The sequence below is a fragment of the Rissa tridactyla genome, chromosome 1, assembly GCF_028500815.1.
Source record: "Rissa tridactyla isolate bRisTri1 chromosome 1, bRisTri1.patW.cur.20221130, whole genome shotgun sequence".
Taxonomy (NCBI): domain Eukaryota; kingdom Metazoa; phylum Chordata; class Aves; order Charadriiformes; family Laridae; genus Rissa; species Rissa tridactyla.
Window position 1 is genome coordinate 202,715,624 of NC_071466.1, and position 18,113 is coordinate 202,733,736.

Here is an 18,113-nt window from a genome sequence, read left to right on the forward strand (position 1 = left end):
ACAAAAAACACAAACTCAGTGTCAAAGACTTTTCAATCTAAATAATGTATTTGACAATTTTCATGGTAAAATTAATCAATAAATGAACATTTTTGTTTCTTCTGTTGTTTGTGTCATCCTACATATGCTGTGTCAGGGCCAGCTTGTCTCTATATGTTTGATGACAACAGAAGAAAAGTAATGTGCTATTGCATAATTATTTTACATCCAAGACAGGTTTCATTATTCCCTTTTTCCAACACACAGCTTCTCCTATGGGCTCTCTTGGAGTGGTTTTTCCCACCCCCCCATCCCAGCCTGGTTTCTCACTGGGGGCTCAGCCCCAGGACCCAGCTGGCTCCTCAGCCCTGCATCAGTCACCACCGTGACCTCTTCCTCCCTTTTTTAATTATCTGTTTAAAAACAGATTGTTCGTACACATCAAACTTGCACTGGATGGGTGCATTATTTTTAATATGCCACTGTTACCCTCTTGTAGATGGCCTCATTTACATGAGGTTAAAGACGCTAATTTAAAAAATACAAAGCAGGTGCTGCAGAATAAACCAGAATCAGAAATAAAGCCATAGAGAGACAGCGTGAGGTGTTCTTCCAGATATTCCCCACTTACCAGAAAATTTCAGCTGTGGGAAACCTTTGAACACCTCTGCTCTGAATATTTCCGGAGTGCATTTTGCTCCTGTGATACGAACCTTGCTGTCCCATCTCTTCTGGGAACATTTAACCCTTGGGCAGAGGCTCATGGCTAAGGAACTTCACAGCAAACACATGGCGCCAGTCTTCCGGTGGCCTGATCAGAAAGCAGGAATGCTCTCCAAAGAGCAGACACCAAAGCATGTCTTACGAAAAAAGTGACACTCAAGCGCAACTTTGAACTTTGCAGCTCTCGGCTCACCCCCCCACTACAAAACACCCTGTCTCCTCCTGCTTGGATGCACGAGCCCCGATGTGGTCCAGAGACCCCCAGAAATGCATTCCTCATGACTCATATCCTGGACTTTGCTCTCTGTCAGTGCTCTCCCTCTGAGTAGCTGGAAGGGTGGCATGAAGGACAGGCCTTCAGTCACCCATAAGGACCCAGTTCTCAAGTGACCACCACCACCATGGGCTCCTCAACTGCATCATCCAGGTCCTGTACCACCACAAGGTACCTCACTGTCCCCTGTCACGCAGCTGGGAAGGTGCTAGACACAAGCGAGCTCTGGGTGCTGAGGAGTCAACCTATGTCCTCATAGCTTGGTAGTCTGAAGAGATAAAGAGACTGTAGCTTTTATCTTAATCCCTAAGAAAATAACCCTCTCCTCTTCCAGGCCAACATTTGAGACATTGATGCTTTATGCATAACATTATCTTACGACGACCATAACAACAACCTCTGGGAGTGACGCTGCTGAGGCCACCTGATCTTGCGCTCCTGACACGGTCCGCTGGCGCACAGCTCGGTGCCAGCCTCCCTGCAGAGCTCCCCCCGCGAGTGGTGGCAGCTCTTGTCACCTTCCTGTCACGAATCAGGTCCCTGCTGAAGTGGATGGGTGCGAGACACGAGAAACCTCCCAGCAGCCTTTGACGCCAGCCCGATCTAGGAATGAGACACTTGTTTTAACTCGCAAAGACGCAACATCCACCCCAAGCTTTCCTACCCCATCCCAGAAACAAGGGATGGGAAGGGGCTCCCAGCGCACACGCAGGCAGGTCCCGACTGCTTTGTGAATGATTCATAAGGAACACTGGAAATTCAAAGTAAATGCAACATGTTTTATTTGAGGTTGGAATAAATTACAACTGTAAAGCATAATTTATTGCTTTATAAATTGTCTGCTCTTAAAAGGCATTAATATCAAACATAAACAAAACAAAGACACATTCAATTAGCAGTTCAGTTCTCTCAAGCTTCATGACCAGCTCAGTAGGGGGATTTCATTCTATATATGATTGAAATCTCTGATCACAGGCTCGTAAACTTGACTTTGACATGCATTATCGTCATTCAGACATGTTGAGGGGATTGTAGATGTGTTCATTTGCTTTAGGATATAATTTTTATTGCAATTTTGCCTAAAATATGCCATTGAATACCCAGTCCTTCATTCCTCACTCAAATACAAATCCCACTGGCTTCAAAATACCCCTTTACAAGATATGGGGGGGCTTCTACCCCTGCAGAAGGAGGGCTTCCAAGTCTAAGACAGGAATGAGTCTGGTCCCAAAACTAAGTGAAAAACAAACTCCTCCTAGGTTAAAATACTGAAATCCCATGCGCAAAAAATGTTCCCTCCCATTCTGAAGACTCGCAAAAAATCCCAGCATTATCTGAATGGACTGATGTGGATACCTCACATTTTTACTGCCCAGTTACACCATGCCTGAGACTGGTATGAATTCTGCTCAGGATCTGTACTCCAGGACACAGCCGTAGGCAAGTCCAGCCTGCCCTGAGCCCTGGGGGAGGGAGAGGGTGCTCACAGGAGGCTTTGCCGCATCCAGCCCCGAACGCACAGATGCTGTGACACAACGAGCTGGCTCTGGCCATCTCCAGCTAGATACCACCGGCAGAAGGAAGGCCGAAAAGCCACCTCCTCACCTCCCGGGTGAGCCACAGCTCCTGAACGCCAAAAAGGGAATGAACATCGATGAGCGGCTCTCATTGCACCACGAAAAAGGATTCCACCATGGCATCCTGCCCCGCTCTGACCCTCTCGCACTGCAAGGGCCACGTGCTCCCCACACCTCGGCTCCAGAACAGCGTCTGCCTGAACTATTCCCTGAGCAGGGAGCGTGCGCCTCTGCTCTGGCTTTCCCGTCTGGATCTGAAGCAGCACAAAATGAGCTGGCTTATGCCCTGTATTACACCAGAGGTAAAACTCTCCAGCAACAAACCAAAGATTCCCATCTCAGTTAGCCCTTGGAACAACTCAGAAAGAAAATCTCCAGGGCAGCTTCTCTTCCAGCCGCAAAACCAACTTTAAAAATAATAAGCCACTGGTAGAAAAAATCCTTCTAGAAATGGCTCAGTATTACTCAGAAAGTTCCTATTTAGAGAAGGGTTTCTTATTAAACCAGCCTCTAACGTTCTTGTCATGCCTACAAGAACATAAATAGCTGAGTGAGATGTTAGGATATTTTACGCTACATTACTGAATGGGAATGGTTAAATCTATTACTGGATCCAAGAAATACATATCAAACTTCAAGGAAAATACTATTGCATTGATCCTGGTGTGACTTCCGTTTTCATTAAAATTTCATCAGTAATTTACATATCTTTTGTATGTTTTATGCATAATCTCATTTAAAAAAAACAGTAAACAAATGTTCTTCTTCTAAACATGGTTTCCTTAGAAGACGTGTTTCTGTTGTGCCGTGAGGGATGCCCAGCTTGGATCGCTGCGAGGCCGTACAGCAGATTTCAGGCGCTGCACTTGCCCATAATGGCTCCCAGCAAGCCAAGCACCATGGGAGAGCTCCGGTGGGAGGCTGGGAGCATGCAGGGCCATCCCTGGAGCTCTGCTGAACTGGGCCAATTGTTCAGCACTTTGCAGTGTCCTCCTTGCTCAGGGACTGGACAACCCTGGTTTAGCTCCCGGCCACATGGTAAAGTGCTTAACGGAGGGGTGGAGAACCATAGCGCTGCTTCCTCCACCTCAGCTCCTGCCTCGGGAAAGGTGGAAAGGTGTCTTTGTGGCTGCTTTGCGCTAGGAGAAGGATACGTTGCAGCTGGGACAAGAGCACGCATATGGTGCGTGCCTGATTCATCACCATCTTAGAGAAACATAACTCAGAAATGTGCAAGGCTTTTAAATCATCAGTCATCTCATTTACGCTCACCGAGAACAGATTCTTGGCTGACTTCTTTTTTTCCTTAGCTGTTCTGATTTTTTCTTTGAAGATGAGAAGGAGGAAAGCTAGCCTTCAGGGAGAGGGACAAGCACAGACACTTGCAAATTAAAATGCATGCACACGTCATCCACCACAGCAGTGACCCCCCCGTCTGCACTTTACAACAAAACATCTTATTATCTTGAACCTTAATTTCTCATGCCTTTCAAAGGCTCCTAAGAGCGTTCCTTTCTGTGTCAGTGAGATGTCCCAGGGGACTCTACAGAGAAAACTAATGAGAGGAACAAAATGTTGTCACCAGGACAAGTTACAGGGTTACATTCAAGCCACAGACACTGGAGGAGCAGGACCGGGAGCAGACTTATTCCATTTTCTGGTGCAAGTGCCACACTGGGCAGCAGGAGGAGCACACAGTGAGAAGGAAGATGGGCCAATGGTTAGTGCGCTGGACTGGGATTTGGCAGACGGAGTTAATTCACGTTCCCCTTGCTCTCGAAGCGATCAGAAAAAGGAAACGGTTTATATTAACTTCAGGGTGCTCAAACATTCTCAGCTCGGCAAATACCCCCAAAATATTTCTCCTCTCTTAACAGTTCTTAGCAGCTTATGCATTGCCGCTCTCAGACTAAGCACACCAGACAGAAACCTTCTAAGGAATCACACTTCTTCTTGGAAAAAAAAGAACCATAAAACTTCAGGATTGCTACATCTCGGCTAAGGCTCATTTACCCATCTGCAAAACCTCTTACCCATCCTGATCTTCACTCCCGAGCTGCCCATTTGCCATGCGCTTGCAGTCAGAGAGAGCAGATCAGGAGCTCTTAAATTCATTCCCATCTTTATTTTTAATTCACTGGGGTTTGCCTCCCGCAAGGCACTCAGGCCAGCACTGTTGCAGGGGTTTCTGTTCAAAGCATCTTCTGACTGACTGGGGACCAGGTTCCTACTGAACTGAAAAGGAGACGGGACAACCAGTGAGCGCATCTGAAAGCAGAGCTGTTAACTGGTGCGTTTGCTCACAGGGAGGGCAGTGTTCAGCCACTCTACAGAAGTATGGCAGGCATATTAATTAGTGGTTACAGAATGCTCTTAACTTTTCGCAGACCTTAGTAAGTGCTGAGCATTTTAATTGGCAGGACAGCCATGCCTGAGAATTCAGTGTACTGTTAGAAACTGACATTTTCCTCTCCTACAGTCCCTCCCGTCACAAAGTGTCTCATGGAACAAACAAGTGTCTATATTGTGATTTTAGCAGCAGAGGAACTGGGTTAGAGAAGGACGCCGGCTGCATCAGACCTATGGAGCAGATGAACGACTCAGTCAAGCGAAAATTAAATCACTCGATGCCAGGCCCAGTGCTCCATCCCCCGCCACCAGAGGTTACTAAATAGGGGACGAAAATAATCTCCCAAAGGAACCAATGTATCATGAAGGGCAAAGAGCCTCTGAAGGTATGTATAATGGCATAAAGCACAGCACAAGTATATTACATATTTAGCTCTATCCCTGCTTCTCTGTCACGAGGGCAGTGGGTTGCTCAGACAGCTGTCTTCTGGTCAGCCTGTTACGTTATTTCCTACGGAAATGCAGGTAAAGGTGCATACGCGATTCAGTAGTAGAACAGGTTTTACACGGGCTGAAAGAATGTTTCTTATACCCAAATGAGAGTTTTGCATGCATCTGCATACTCACCCAGATGCTGCCTCTGCCGTGCTCCATGCCTGAGTTTCATGCCAGGTTTGCTCTGCGTAGCAGGCATATCATACGCACACAGTGACCTGGTACAAGAACACATTCTGCAGGCCAAGTCTCAGGCAAAAATTCACCTACAAAACCTAAGTGTGTTGGTAGTTTTTTGCAGTGAATCGGGCTTTCACTAGGAATTAACATAAGCTGCAACGACTAATCTTACACTCTATGCACTTGCTTATTTTCTTCACAGTTCAACCACTTTCTTCCTTAATACTAAAACGCTAAAGTCTTACATAGCATTCAGAGCATTATTTTCTGCTGGCTGTGTTTCTCTATGCTCTAAGCCTCTATCACAATGCATGCAAAGGATAATGGCTGAATTCGTAATGCTTTTAACTAAAAAAATACTTTTAAAAACATAAAACATAAATTATTTATTCCTCTTTGTCCATTGTTTTAAGCACTGAGTCTTCTCCCAAGATTTTACACAGTTCATTCAGTCTCTGTTGCATTTTAGGAATTCCTGCAAGTTGGGATTCCAGTCTCTGTTTTTCCTCACTCAGCGATAAACGGGTAGCGGTGTCCAACTGCTCGAAATGCCAGCCACCTTGTCCATCAAACTGCAGCAAGTGACTGTGGTACTTCCTGCAGCAGAAATTAAAACATTAGTAATGGCTCAGGGAACAGATGGTTCATTTTTGCACACAAATTTGGATGTGTGTGTCTCTTTTCAATGGTGCCTTTCAGGAAGTTGAGAGTTGTCCAGTTTTGGATCACCGGGTAAGACTTTTTTTCAGTGACCCATAATCCCAGGACACTCTTTTGTATGGGATTTGGGTATTTCAAAGCCTGTCACCAGGACCTCCCTAGGCCATCCAGTGGAACTCAGCCGCGAGGTGCCAGCTGTAAGCTAGCAGCACCCGTGTGGGCTCCTCACCTGGGGCATCATTGCCTCGAGCAGCCCACACAGCCAGGCTCACCGTGGCCTTCACCCGTGTTGATGCTGGCAGGAGCGGGCAGCAGGGCTGTGGAGGGTCCCCTCATCATCTGCTGTCCCTGGCCAAGGTGGTGGTCTCCCTCTTAGAAACATTGTCTGTGGCTGCAGCTGCCTTCACTGCAACTCCAGCAGACTCCTTTTTCTCCAGGAGCTTGAAGAGCAGCTGCAGACAAGGCTCCCTTCTCCCCCAGGAATGGTCATCCCAGTTTATTTTATTTACCTCACTTTCTGAGAGACGTTTTACCTCCTTAGCAGAAAACACATTCAGGCAAGCACGGTGCACCTAACGCTACTGATAGAGCTCTAGGTTGTTTGAGTTACGCCTCAGTTTGTTCCCCTCCATCTAACGAGGCCGGCTAAAGAAACCTCCAGTCCTAAAACACGGTTCAGTTTGCAAGGGGTCAAAATAAAAAAGTTCGTGTCGAAGTCACAGATCTTTCAGTGAGTTTCAGGGTGTGTGCACCAAAAATATTCAAAGGTGTACATGTGGAGTTTGTCAAGACCTGACAAGACATTTATCAGGAGGTGCAAGAGGAAGAGCAGAGAGTTCCCTCAGAGCTGCTGGTATGACTGTGTAATTTATCACTATAAATTATAGAAGATGAGACACATCATTAAACAGTGATTATAAATCCCATCCAGGGAATGTGACAGTTTAGTCAACTCAATAGCTTATGACATGGGACTCAAAAGAGATTCAGCTCCAGGCTTACATTCACCACTTCTTGCTATTATTCTTTGTGACACCAAATGCTTAACCTATCCCTCTATTTTCCCCCCACCAAAAGGTGAAAAAAATCAGGAAGCTAAGATAGCTGACTGAGATGTCCAATGTTTATGGTCTAGGAAAGTAGCCAACATTTTGATTAAAAGAGCAAATATTCCCTGGTATAATCTTCAGGAGGAGAAAGCAGCATGTGAACCCGGTTTTTGTCTAGGCAGTGCAGTTCCTGCAGAAGCGTCCTTAAGTTAATGGCATTTGATGCTTATTTCTGAATACTCAGCACTTCTGTTTACTTCTCTAGAACCCCCAAAATCACCAGACTTCTGATAATTTCAGTAATAATGTGGAGGTTACAAGAACAATCCCAAACCCTCCTGAATAGCACTAGTACTAGGAAACAAGAAATGTCTATAGGAGTCTGAACTCACAAGATCTTTCTCACAAGTTATTTTGCAGAACTGCCCTCTGTATCACCATTATTTATAGGCAAGATGCTCTCAAATACTTGTTTTCTTGAGCAATGGTTTCAAAATAATGCCAAACTTTGAAAAATTTAAATACTACTTTTCTTTTTAAGTGTAATTTAAATTATTTTAAAACCAAATGTCTATGTGACATTTTTTTCCTAACAGAACGCATGTGTTTTCGTAATATTTAGGTCCTGATCCAACGACAGCCATTTCCACTGTCATGGTCTCCACAGAGGAAGGAGGAATGCTGGGGAAGCCGTTCATTTTCAGAGAAGCAGACACCAATACAATTTATTTCATTTGAGGCCACAGACCGCTAATGGATTTTTTGTCACCAGTTTAAAAAAAGCAAACAATCTGACATTAGAGATCAAGGAGTTCAGAACAAACACTCTCTGCTAATGTCAGCTTACATCTTCTTGATCTCCTTTTGCCCTTTAAAGTATTTCATTGTTTTATGTATTCAGCAACTACATTTGCTTCCTTTGAGGGACTTTTCCATACTTAGTGATCCCTCATTGGAATGATGTTTCTCAGAATTACAATATTTCTTTTTTTAATAGACTATTAAATCTTGAAAGCCTGTGAACCCTGCAGACAGAGGGCACAACTGGAGTTAAAACAGCAGATGTATTATTCCTATGGAAGAACAAAGACTAGTTTAACCACTTGCCATATTTCCCATCTTCTCCCAAGCACTGGTAAACTTCCCCAGGACAGGTCTTGTATCTTGTCACCTTTACACAATAATCTGGTGATATCTGTTGTGGCTGTGGTGTGGTGGGCTAATTAATTGCCTCTTAGATACCTGCATGTTGCTATTAATAGTTAATAACTGAAACACATTTAAAAAAATAAGAGGGAGGAATAAATACGTGTCAAAGAATGAAAGAAAATCAATGCTAAATGCATTTACACTGCTATTATTGTAGACAAGTTATCTTAGAAAGTGCAATAGATATTGATTAAACAACTGCCCTAGTACAAAGAACAAAGGCCAATCCACTGCCTGTCAGAAAGCTAAAAGCAAGCACCATTACAAACCCTTGAACATACTTACCAAAGAGAAGGTCGGTGTGTTATAGAAAGCAGGGATATCCCAGCAGCTTTTGCAGCTTGGAATATCTTTCCTTCAACATCAATGCTTACAGCACTTGTGCATTCGTCCAGCAATGCATATTTTGGCCTTTCAAAAGCAGATAAAGAACATTACTCTTCTATGTTTTGGACAGTATTCCCACGTACGATGTTTAATTGAAAGAACAACAGAAAGGAGAGTGCAATTTCTCATCTACAGTTGGAAGCTGGCTAGGAACAACATCAAGTTTCCATGCATTATTCAGGTGCAGACCAAGCTTCCAGGAAAAATGGGGTTTATTTCCTGGTCCATCTGAGTACACAGTGATCTAACATCTACGTTCTAGTTTGCCCTAGTTTTATTCTGTCCTGCCATCAAGTCATGCGATAGTCACAGCCAACTCAGAAACTTTTATCCACTGCTCTGCGCGGACAGGGCTGCCTTTGCAGCGCTTGCAGTCTCCAAACCCAAGAAGTTTTGGAGCTTGGCTTTTAAACTCCCATAGCCTCTGCAACAGCCTCTTGCAACAGCAAAATTTGTAGGACGGATGCAGGGAACACGCTTGTGCCTGAGATGTTAAAGAAAGGAACATCTGGAAAATGTAATGCTATGTTGCCAAATGCAAAGCTTAAGTAAGAGGCAGAGCTTGTATGAATAAATGACAAGGTCTGCGGTCCTATGCAACCCTCTAGCAGTATTGCATATTGCATGGAGATTATAGTCTACTACTGCTCAAACTATTACAGCAAGCCTCCAAAACTCTTCCTCATTTTCAGATGCTACTTAGAGAACAAATAAAAATGCTTACTTATGGTAAAACATCCGAGCCATGCCCATCCTTTGTTTTTCTCCTCCTGATAAGACATCTTTCCAATCCATGACGGCATCCCAGCCTTTTTAAAAAACGCAAACAAAACATGTCAGGACAATGTAAACTTATGAAGAAAATGCATCTTCACTCTTCTCTGCAATCTGCAACCAAAATCATAAAGAGTATTTCCATTGCAGAAGAGACAGCTCAGGGTTCTGGATCACATCTTCTGAAATACCTCAATGTCTTTCCACTGGCACCCAGCTGGAAAAATGTCCCAATGTCTATTTTGAAAGTGGAATTTAACCTTCTTGGTCATGTAGGTCTTGTCAAAAAACTTCACTTACCATATCTTTGGAAAAAACTCTTTTACCTCTGTAACTAATCATTTTTTTCTGTCATGTTTGTTTTACAGAACAACTTGCTACTCCTTCTTGAAAGACATGAGTGGAAATTTAAAAACAAATTCAAAGAAATGAAGTGTAAAAAACATAAAGAGCAGTGCTGGACTCCACTCACTACTGTAGGCAAAGAACAACTGCCAGCAAACTCAAGAGAAACACCGATGCAGACGCAGGGATGCGTTCTGTGGACTCAGACAAGCAGCTGACATCATACAAAACTGCATACAGACAGGAGGGTTTTCTCTACAAACCTCCTTCTACCCTTGTATTTAGAAATGACCCAGAACTGTTATAACACTGCGTTTCTTTCTTTAATATTCTGCATGGCCTCTAACTGATTTCTCTCTTCATCACTTTCAAATACAGGCAATAGGAGCATGATGCATTTTATCTGCGGTCGCGGCGGACTGGTGTTTCTGTGAGTACTCTGGCATGATTCATTCCCACTGATGAAAAACTTCAAATACCAAATTACCCTGCTGAAAATAAGTTTTCAATCAAACAATCCAGAGGCATAGAACAGGAAAATAGATGAGTTTTGAAAAGGGAGAGTGTGGATGCAGAGAAAATCTGTTAAGACATTTGTCTCACTAGATCATCTATTCATGAGACAGGCGGCTGGAGCGGGGCCCAGTGAGGAAGAGAACATTTTTCCAAATCAGCCCCAGCAACGTAAATAAAAAAATTAAAAACACAACCAAAACCCCTTTTCTACCACTGCCCAACTGCAAACAAACATGTGCCAGAAAGACTATAAACATGGTCAAGCAAGGAGGGTGGGCTGTGTCATTTCTGATACCTGACCAAAGGTGAGATAAGTGGGGCTTCTGGCAGTGCAGGAGGCTGGGGAGTGCTCTGCCCGTACTTGGTGCCACTCCAGGGCTTGCTAGGTCTGAAAAAAACCTCAGTGAAGCATCTGGTGAGAGGTTGTGTGACTGAAAACAGTCATTTGATAATGCTAGTGAGTGAATTCCAAGAATTTTCTCTCTGTAAAATTGTAAAATGTAATATAATGTTTTTTTAATATATGTGTATATGGCTAGATTGAAAAACCAGGCATGCACGCACCAGAAATATATCACCTTTAGTGATCCTATCGTTTTTCCTTTGTTTCCTTCCATTCTTGTTTAAGGATCACAATGGGCACACACCACCTCCCCAGGGGCACACACAGTGCTTTCTATCAGCGGGCTCCTAGCAAAGACAGAGTTGTGTAATGATTAACTGAATCATCATCATTTGAATGAACTCTGGTAAAGGGAGTACACACACAGAGGCTGCTGCTGCTGAGCAGTCCCAGTGCTGGGACCACCCAAAAAGCTGGAGTGCTGTTCCACCAACACCTTCCGCTTCCAAAAAAGACTGTAAAAATGCCTGGAGCGCTCCTTTTTGGCAAAGGGTTCCAGGTGCAAGGGATGGGAATAGTCCTTCATGAAAGCCACAGAAACAACTATGCTTCTGAAGACAATGTTCAGGCTACTGCTTATATTCTATTATTTTTAAGCTGAGAATATAGACAAGCTCCCGGGATCTAGATCTGAGCTGGGGGGTGTGTGGGTTTGTGTGTGCACGTGTGCCTGCAGAAGCAGTGCCTGTGTCCATACAGTTGCTTCCAGATGAGCTGGTTTATAAACACTTATTAAAAGACAAGGAAGGAAGTTCAAGAAGAAGCATCATCTTGTCAGCAAAATCATTCTATTATTTTCCTTAAAGGTATAAGATACAGCCTCCATTTACCAGGATACAGTAGTCATCTCTGTGGTCACTTCAGCCTACATTCTAACTGAATATTAGAAGTGTGTCTTGTCTTCTCCTGCCTAGCTCCCTCCCTGAACTCTCCTGTTTGCCACTTGGAATGTCTCAAACAACAGATAAGGAAGGATCCATTTTAATATTACCCCTTTTAAAAACTATTTTCTAATGTCTGAACAATTTCCCCTGAACACTTAGGCACTGTAACTCACAATAAACTGACTCCCTGCTGCGCATTAACAATAATGCACCTACTTGTTTCTCTTTTCTTCCTGCTGACACGACGCAGGTCACTGAAGGTCATTATTGTTCTGAAAATATCAGCCAAGTCAGTGGCTTACGTCACCCGCAGCTACATCCACTTTACAGATGAAGAAATGAAAATGCTTGTCCATGAAACAGTACGTACAAACATAATCCTGGGTTTCAGAGTCCATATTCCTTGCCCAGCTTCTTGTTACATGTAGCCTTTGATTGCACACGGTGTGATACAAATGTGATGAACACAGGATGGCACAGAAACGCCTTTTGCAACCAGTAAGACAAAGAGCATGTGTAATGTGCTGGGGCAGAGCAACAGCAGTAGAAATACACAGAGCTGTCAGCAGAAACTAGTGATAGCCTTACGCTAGCAGCATTTCATTTTCGCGCACGGCTTCTTTTATAATTCCTTTTTACCTCAATTTTCTGAAGGAAAAAGCAATCTAAATTTGGCAACAAAAAAGTGTTATATCTGGGGTCTGTAGTGCCGTGTATCCTTCATCCCTGTGAATCCTCAGATTTACATGCAAGACAAAGCATCCAGCTGCCATAAAAATGTACATTTAAAAATTCCTTTTCCAGATCTACATTCCAATGCACCTCATCAGACATGGACTGGAGTGTTGCAGTTACTGCAAAGTGTGAAAGGCTGCTGCAGCAAACTACAGCCAGAGCATCCACCCCGATGAGTTTTTGAACATGGAGGCCTCCTGCACAGCGTATGTCCCCAGGCGGTTGTCAAAATGGAGGAGAGCCCGGGCGCTGTGCAGGATGAATATGCAAGGGCAAGCCTTAGCTGGGGAAAGAACAAAGAGACCACCTCTTTGATGGTGTGAGCCCCAGCTCAGCGTGACACTGCAGGGATTTGTGTCTCTGGATTTCAGAGCCACTGGAAAAGCCGCCAGAGCACTCCAGAGTTCCTGCTGGTACCAGCAACAAAAGCAAATCCAGAGCTAAAATGATCAGATGAAAAAATCTCGGAAAGAGGAAATGTTTTTGTCTCTGTGTTTATACATGGCCTAGCACAAAGGTTCCCTGGACAAGACCCAAAGATCTGACAAACGTGCAAAATAATGAAGAATAATTATAATCTGGGGTGCTGAGAAACCCTATAACAGGTTGAACTTGTTCAGTAATGTCACCAGCCCCAACCTGACAGGCCCGGTCATGCATCCAGCATGCTGCTACACGTACTCACGGCTCCCCTCATGTGACAGGCTATTGGCAGCCTAAGGCCATGTCACCACTGACACTTGCTAAATATATGCAGATCTTCAAAGCAGGTCAAAAAGGAACCACTTTATCTATATCCACTGCACATCTCCACGTGATTACCCATGATTTCTGGACATGCCTTTTCACCACCCATGCTGTATGCAACCTTCTTTGCCATCCTCATTTTGTATGAAATTATTGTTTCGGTACAGCTAGCAACTTTGCAGGTGTTGATGGGGGCACCTTATTGATAATATAAAGGCAAGTAATAAAATGGCATCCCTCTAATATCCAGCAGGTGAGAAAAACATCTGTGTGGGCCTCAGTGGGAAGGAAATTCTGTCCCTAGCAGCAAAGGGGCTACGGTCAACAGCCATTGCAATGGGTTCTTCCAGGGCTTGGGCTCAGGGACATCTGGAATGGTGGTGGTGGGGAGGGAGGGAGATGTTATTTTGGTGATTTTGGTGGGTTTGATGTATTCTGGTTCTACCGACTGAAAAAAGTTTCATGAGGGTAACACAGATGCTAAATGCCAAACTGGGCTACTTATTCTTGTAACCATTCTATTTACTTCTAACTGGACCAAACCTTATTCCTAGAAAAAGAGAGGAATTTCTGCCATTGACAGCAATGAGAACAATTCCAGGCTCTTGTTGGCTACTTTACACTGGGAATCTGGTGACCCACGTATTGATGCAATGTGGAAGTAATTCATCTAAAGACAATAAAGGTACACCAGGACAAATAAATTGAGTCAGAGTTGCACACTCCTGGCTCCATCTGCCTCTTTCATAACTGCCCACAGGGAGCAGAACACAAAACTGCAAAGCATCATATTATACACGTGTGACATTCATGGTCAATTAAAGCACAACAGGGTCATGCCCTAAGGAGCCTGCTGTCTGGCAGAGGCTTAATACTGCAGGGGATAGGTGAAAGGAGAAGAGAGGTAAGGCTCTGAAGGAGAAGAGGATCTACAGAAAAAAATATTGAAGAATTATATGAGATTTCTATAACTTGATGATGGACAGATAGTTAGCTACATTCTTAGAATGGACGGTTCAAAATAGCATGGACATGTCCCGTATATCCACAAGAATCTGAATAACTAAACATGGTTTCATTGATTTTTTTTCAGATGTAGTACATTTTCAAAAAGTGCATATAATATGTAATTAGAAACTTAATAGGAATTTTTCAGGAAAACTTTTTTCTATTGGAAAATGCCAGTGCTTGTCAACCATCAAAGCAGTTTGCAAAAAGGAAAAAGACAGTTTGTGACAAATCCCTCGTTCTACAAGCTTTATACGGGATTTTTTGTTACTTTGCAAAGAAAAAAAGTTCTATTTTTAATAGAAAGCATTTTAGTTTAAACATCAGATTTTAAGTAAAAGAATAAAATAAAAATTGGAATAAAAAAAACTCATTCAGCTATGCATAAACAAAAAATTCAATTGTTCACTTTCAAGACATATTTCTCTGGCTTTCTGGTTCAAAAACCAGAATATGAGTCTTTGTCCTAGACTGAGGGAGCTCTAAAGAATATGTAAGTATATGAAATCCATGTAACGTGTCAAATCATATGTCACGGATTTCCTCTTTGCTCCTACCTTGGTACTTGTTTCCTGCAAGTGCTCAAGGAGAAAAGGGAACAAGTAAGTGTATTATGGTCCTAAAAACTTCCTGGTATGTGGTAATCTCTCCCCATTTTCCGGCTTTGCCCAATTCTGTCATTTTAGATTGCAAAGTACCTAGGACACTTTTTTTAAAACGTTTGTGCGGACTTTTGCACAGTGTGCCCTTATCCTGAGTGGAGTTTCAATAGTGCAGCAGTGAACGTTAACAGCATCCTCTATGCTTTTGTATAGATTGTGTGTGTCTCACACGCACAGACTGACAGGCAGAAGAGCAAGAATGGGGTCGGCAGTAAAAAGGGACTACTGTCCTTTGGCACAGAAAGTAGAGCGAGACAGATCCAAACCTGGGTTTTCAGTTTGGCAATACAGAACACTGACCCAAGCCAACGGCACCTCGTGCGTGGAGCGCAGTAACTGCTCCATCATCAGTTCCATGCTCCAGCTGCAGGGTTATAAACCACAACAATGTGCATTCAGGGGCTGCTGGGGATATGGTTTTGGCCATGTGTTGAGGGTCATGTGTTGCTCAGTACATCTACAAGTACCAGCACGCCACGAATGCACACTCCACAGTGGCTTCTTGCCACTGACAGTTTAACTGCTCCTCCTTTTCCAGCTCCCCATTCCAACACATCTGCGTAGTCTTCTGCAATCTGGGCACCCAGTGAAGTGACTCAGGAATACTAACAGGAATAGTTATAATATCAGTGTAGGGAGTAGAGGAGTCTGCAATTATTTCGATCACTGAGTTTAGCGCTCTGCCCACTTTTTCAATCCTTGTGTCATAATATCAGATCTGAATAAAATTATGAATCTGTAGGTATACAATTGCTGCTGTAAATGATTACAACTCCCCAGGCTAAAATGTGCGGAGAAGACACCAGATGAGTGTCCATGCGTACTGACACACTTTCTGCCTTTTGAACAGAGCGACAGGCTGCCATCCAGGAATGGGAATTTAGATGTTGCCTTGGGATTCCCAATGCTGAAGAACTACTCTTTATTGTCAGAATGATCCGGAGAAACATCAAGCGCACCCATTACAAGTTAATGGACTCCAAGTACCCTCTCAAAAAGGAGCAATGACAGCTGGCAGAAAGAGGCAGGGTACATCCAGCACTCCCGACATCAGCTCCTTAGAGGGTTTTGAAGATCCAACTTGTTCTCTCTAAATGTTACCAACTTTGTCCTATGTCTGTTTTAAAAGCATAATGATGGGGAGGAAATTCAAACCAGAGATTACTGGCTGGTGGGAATGAAAGGATGAAAATTATTGCTATGCCAAAAAAAAAAAAGCCATGAAATGCTCCAGTTCCTTAAGACACAAAAGAAGCCCTTAACATCTTGACATTTATTATGCCAGCGTATTTACACTGTCCCCTACTCTTAGGACAAACAACGCTGAGAACACATGGCAACTTAAACAGTAAGTGGTAGATGGCAACACCCTACTGCCAGCCAGTGTCGTTTGGTTATTTTTAACTTGTTCACCCTGGTGCTGTACTATCAGACACTCTTTCCTATGGCCCATAGTCCTGCTGATCACACAAACCAGGGAGGTAAAAGCAGACCTGACTCTCCTTTCACTCGCATGCTTTTGAGTTGATGTAGTTAGTGATATTACAAGGTTTTAAATCAGGTCACATTTTCTAAGAAAATGAAAGAAGGTCACTGATCTCACAATACCATGAAAAGACTGGCCATTACAAGAGAACAAGGATGTTCAGCTTGGGCATGGATTCACTGGGGAGGAGAGGAGCACTTAGCTCTTCTCCCTCCATTAGCATCAGGAGCGACAACCATGTGGTTGTGCAGCTCCCACAACCACAAAAAGTCTGGATCCAGTTTTGCCAGTTCAGTAAGTAAAGTTCAGTCACACTAAGACACACAAACGAGGAATGGATTTTGTAAAGCTTTTTCCAAAAATGTGCAATTTACCTCCTTCTCTTTGAACTATGTGGTACAGATGAACCATATGCAGGATACACTCCAAATCCTGATCTTGGTAGCCTTTCTCGTGCATGTCCTCCACTGAGTCTGGATAGATGACTTGATCACGTAGAGTTCCAATGGACATGTAGGGCCTGAGAAACAATACAGAGAAACTGGTAATCTGGAGCTGGCTGCAAGCGAGCGCATCTTGCTGATGCTCCATGAGCGTAGTATAATGCTCTAAACACCATGTTGCTAAAATTGGATTTATCTGTGGGTGCGTTGTGGGTGAATGCTTTTCTAAACTTACCCTAGGGACAATGTATTGTTTCCATAACAGCTGATTACAGCATAGCAACAGGGGTAGTATTAGCATGAAAACAAAATCACAGATCAGGCGGAATAAACATCCACTTCATAGCCCACTCTGAATGCTTTCACTTGGAATCAGGGAAACTCTACGCCATATTCAAGGTCTGGTACGCTTACAGATGTAGAAATTGAATTAAACAGTCACATGTTAAAAGAGAATTGTAACAAAAACGTTGTTGCTCAAACTGTGAAAGACTTCCATGGTGCAGCAGGAGACACCCAGGTCAGGCAGGGGAGCATGGAAAGCCTCCTTTGCACAGAGCTATTCTGAACTGCACAACCGGGCCAGGGCGTAACTGAGCTGGCTCTAGAAGCCAGTGTAAGACTCTGAATTGCAAAAAGGCATACATTAGAGAAGTTGATCAGCTTAAACCTCCCAGCATCAGCCTACCTCTGCCAAACACAAGGCTGAGCTGTATGTGAAGCAGCTTCTGAATCACCACGTTCCCAGACCAGGTAATACCATCTGTCTTACTAAAACAAGCTGTCTCTGCTTTGGAGCCAGAGTCTTCAATCATGGCCCTGTCCCTGGAATGGCTATGGACAGTTTCCACAATGTCATATGCTGCGCCCAGCCTTTGGTACAGCACAGGCCTCAAAAATCCTCCTAGTCTCTAAACAAAGTCAGCTCAAAGGACGGTTTTACAGCTCCCTAAAAGATACCAGGCCACTCAGGCTGGGATAGCCAAGGCAATCTAAGACACATGTATTTGACCATCTCTTTTGCTGCTCTTGTTCCAAGGATTTCTTGTGAAGGACAAATATCCATCCTGTCCCACAGACACTGCTGATAGCCCTTGGAAGCTGGAAACACCCCGGGAATGATCTGTGAGATTATGAGTTTGGAGGGAAAGGACAGAGCTGAAGAACAGTCAGCTTTCTGTGCCAAGAGTTACACTAACTCCCTCTGGGTTCATCTGCCAAAACAATA

The 18,113-nt window shown here is 43.7% G+C and overlaps 1 protein-coding gene across 2 annotated transcripts in view; it reads right to left on the minus strand.

Annotated features, from left to right (window-relative positions):
* Positions 1-1,734: 1,734 nt before the first annotated feature.
* Positions 1,735-18,113, minus strand: part of ABCD2 (ATP binding cassette subfamily D member 2) — a 47,348-nt gene continuing 30,969 nt past the window's right edge. For both annotated transcript variants that reach the window (XM_054207163.1, XM_054207154.1), the window contains exons 7-10: positions 16,817-16,962; positions 9,607-9,691; positions 8,781-8,906; positions 1,735-6,174 (exon numbers count right to left, since the gene is read on the minus strand). In XM_054207163.1, the coding sequence (XP_054063138.1) occupies positions 5,964-6,174; positions 8,781-8,906; positions 9,607-9,691; positions 16,817-16,962 (568 nt within the window). In that variant the 3' untranslated portion in view covers positions 1,735-5,963. The remainder of the gene's footprint in view (positions 6,175-8,780; positions 8,907-9,606; positions 9,692-16,816; positions 16,963-18,113) is intronic.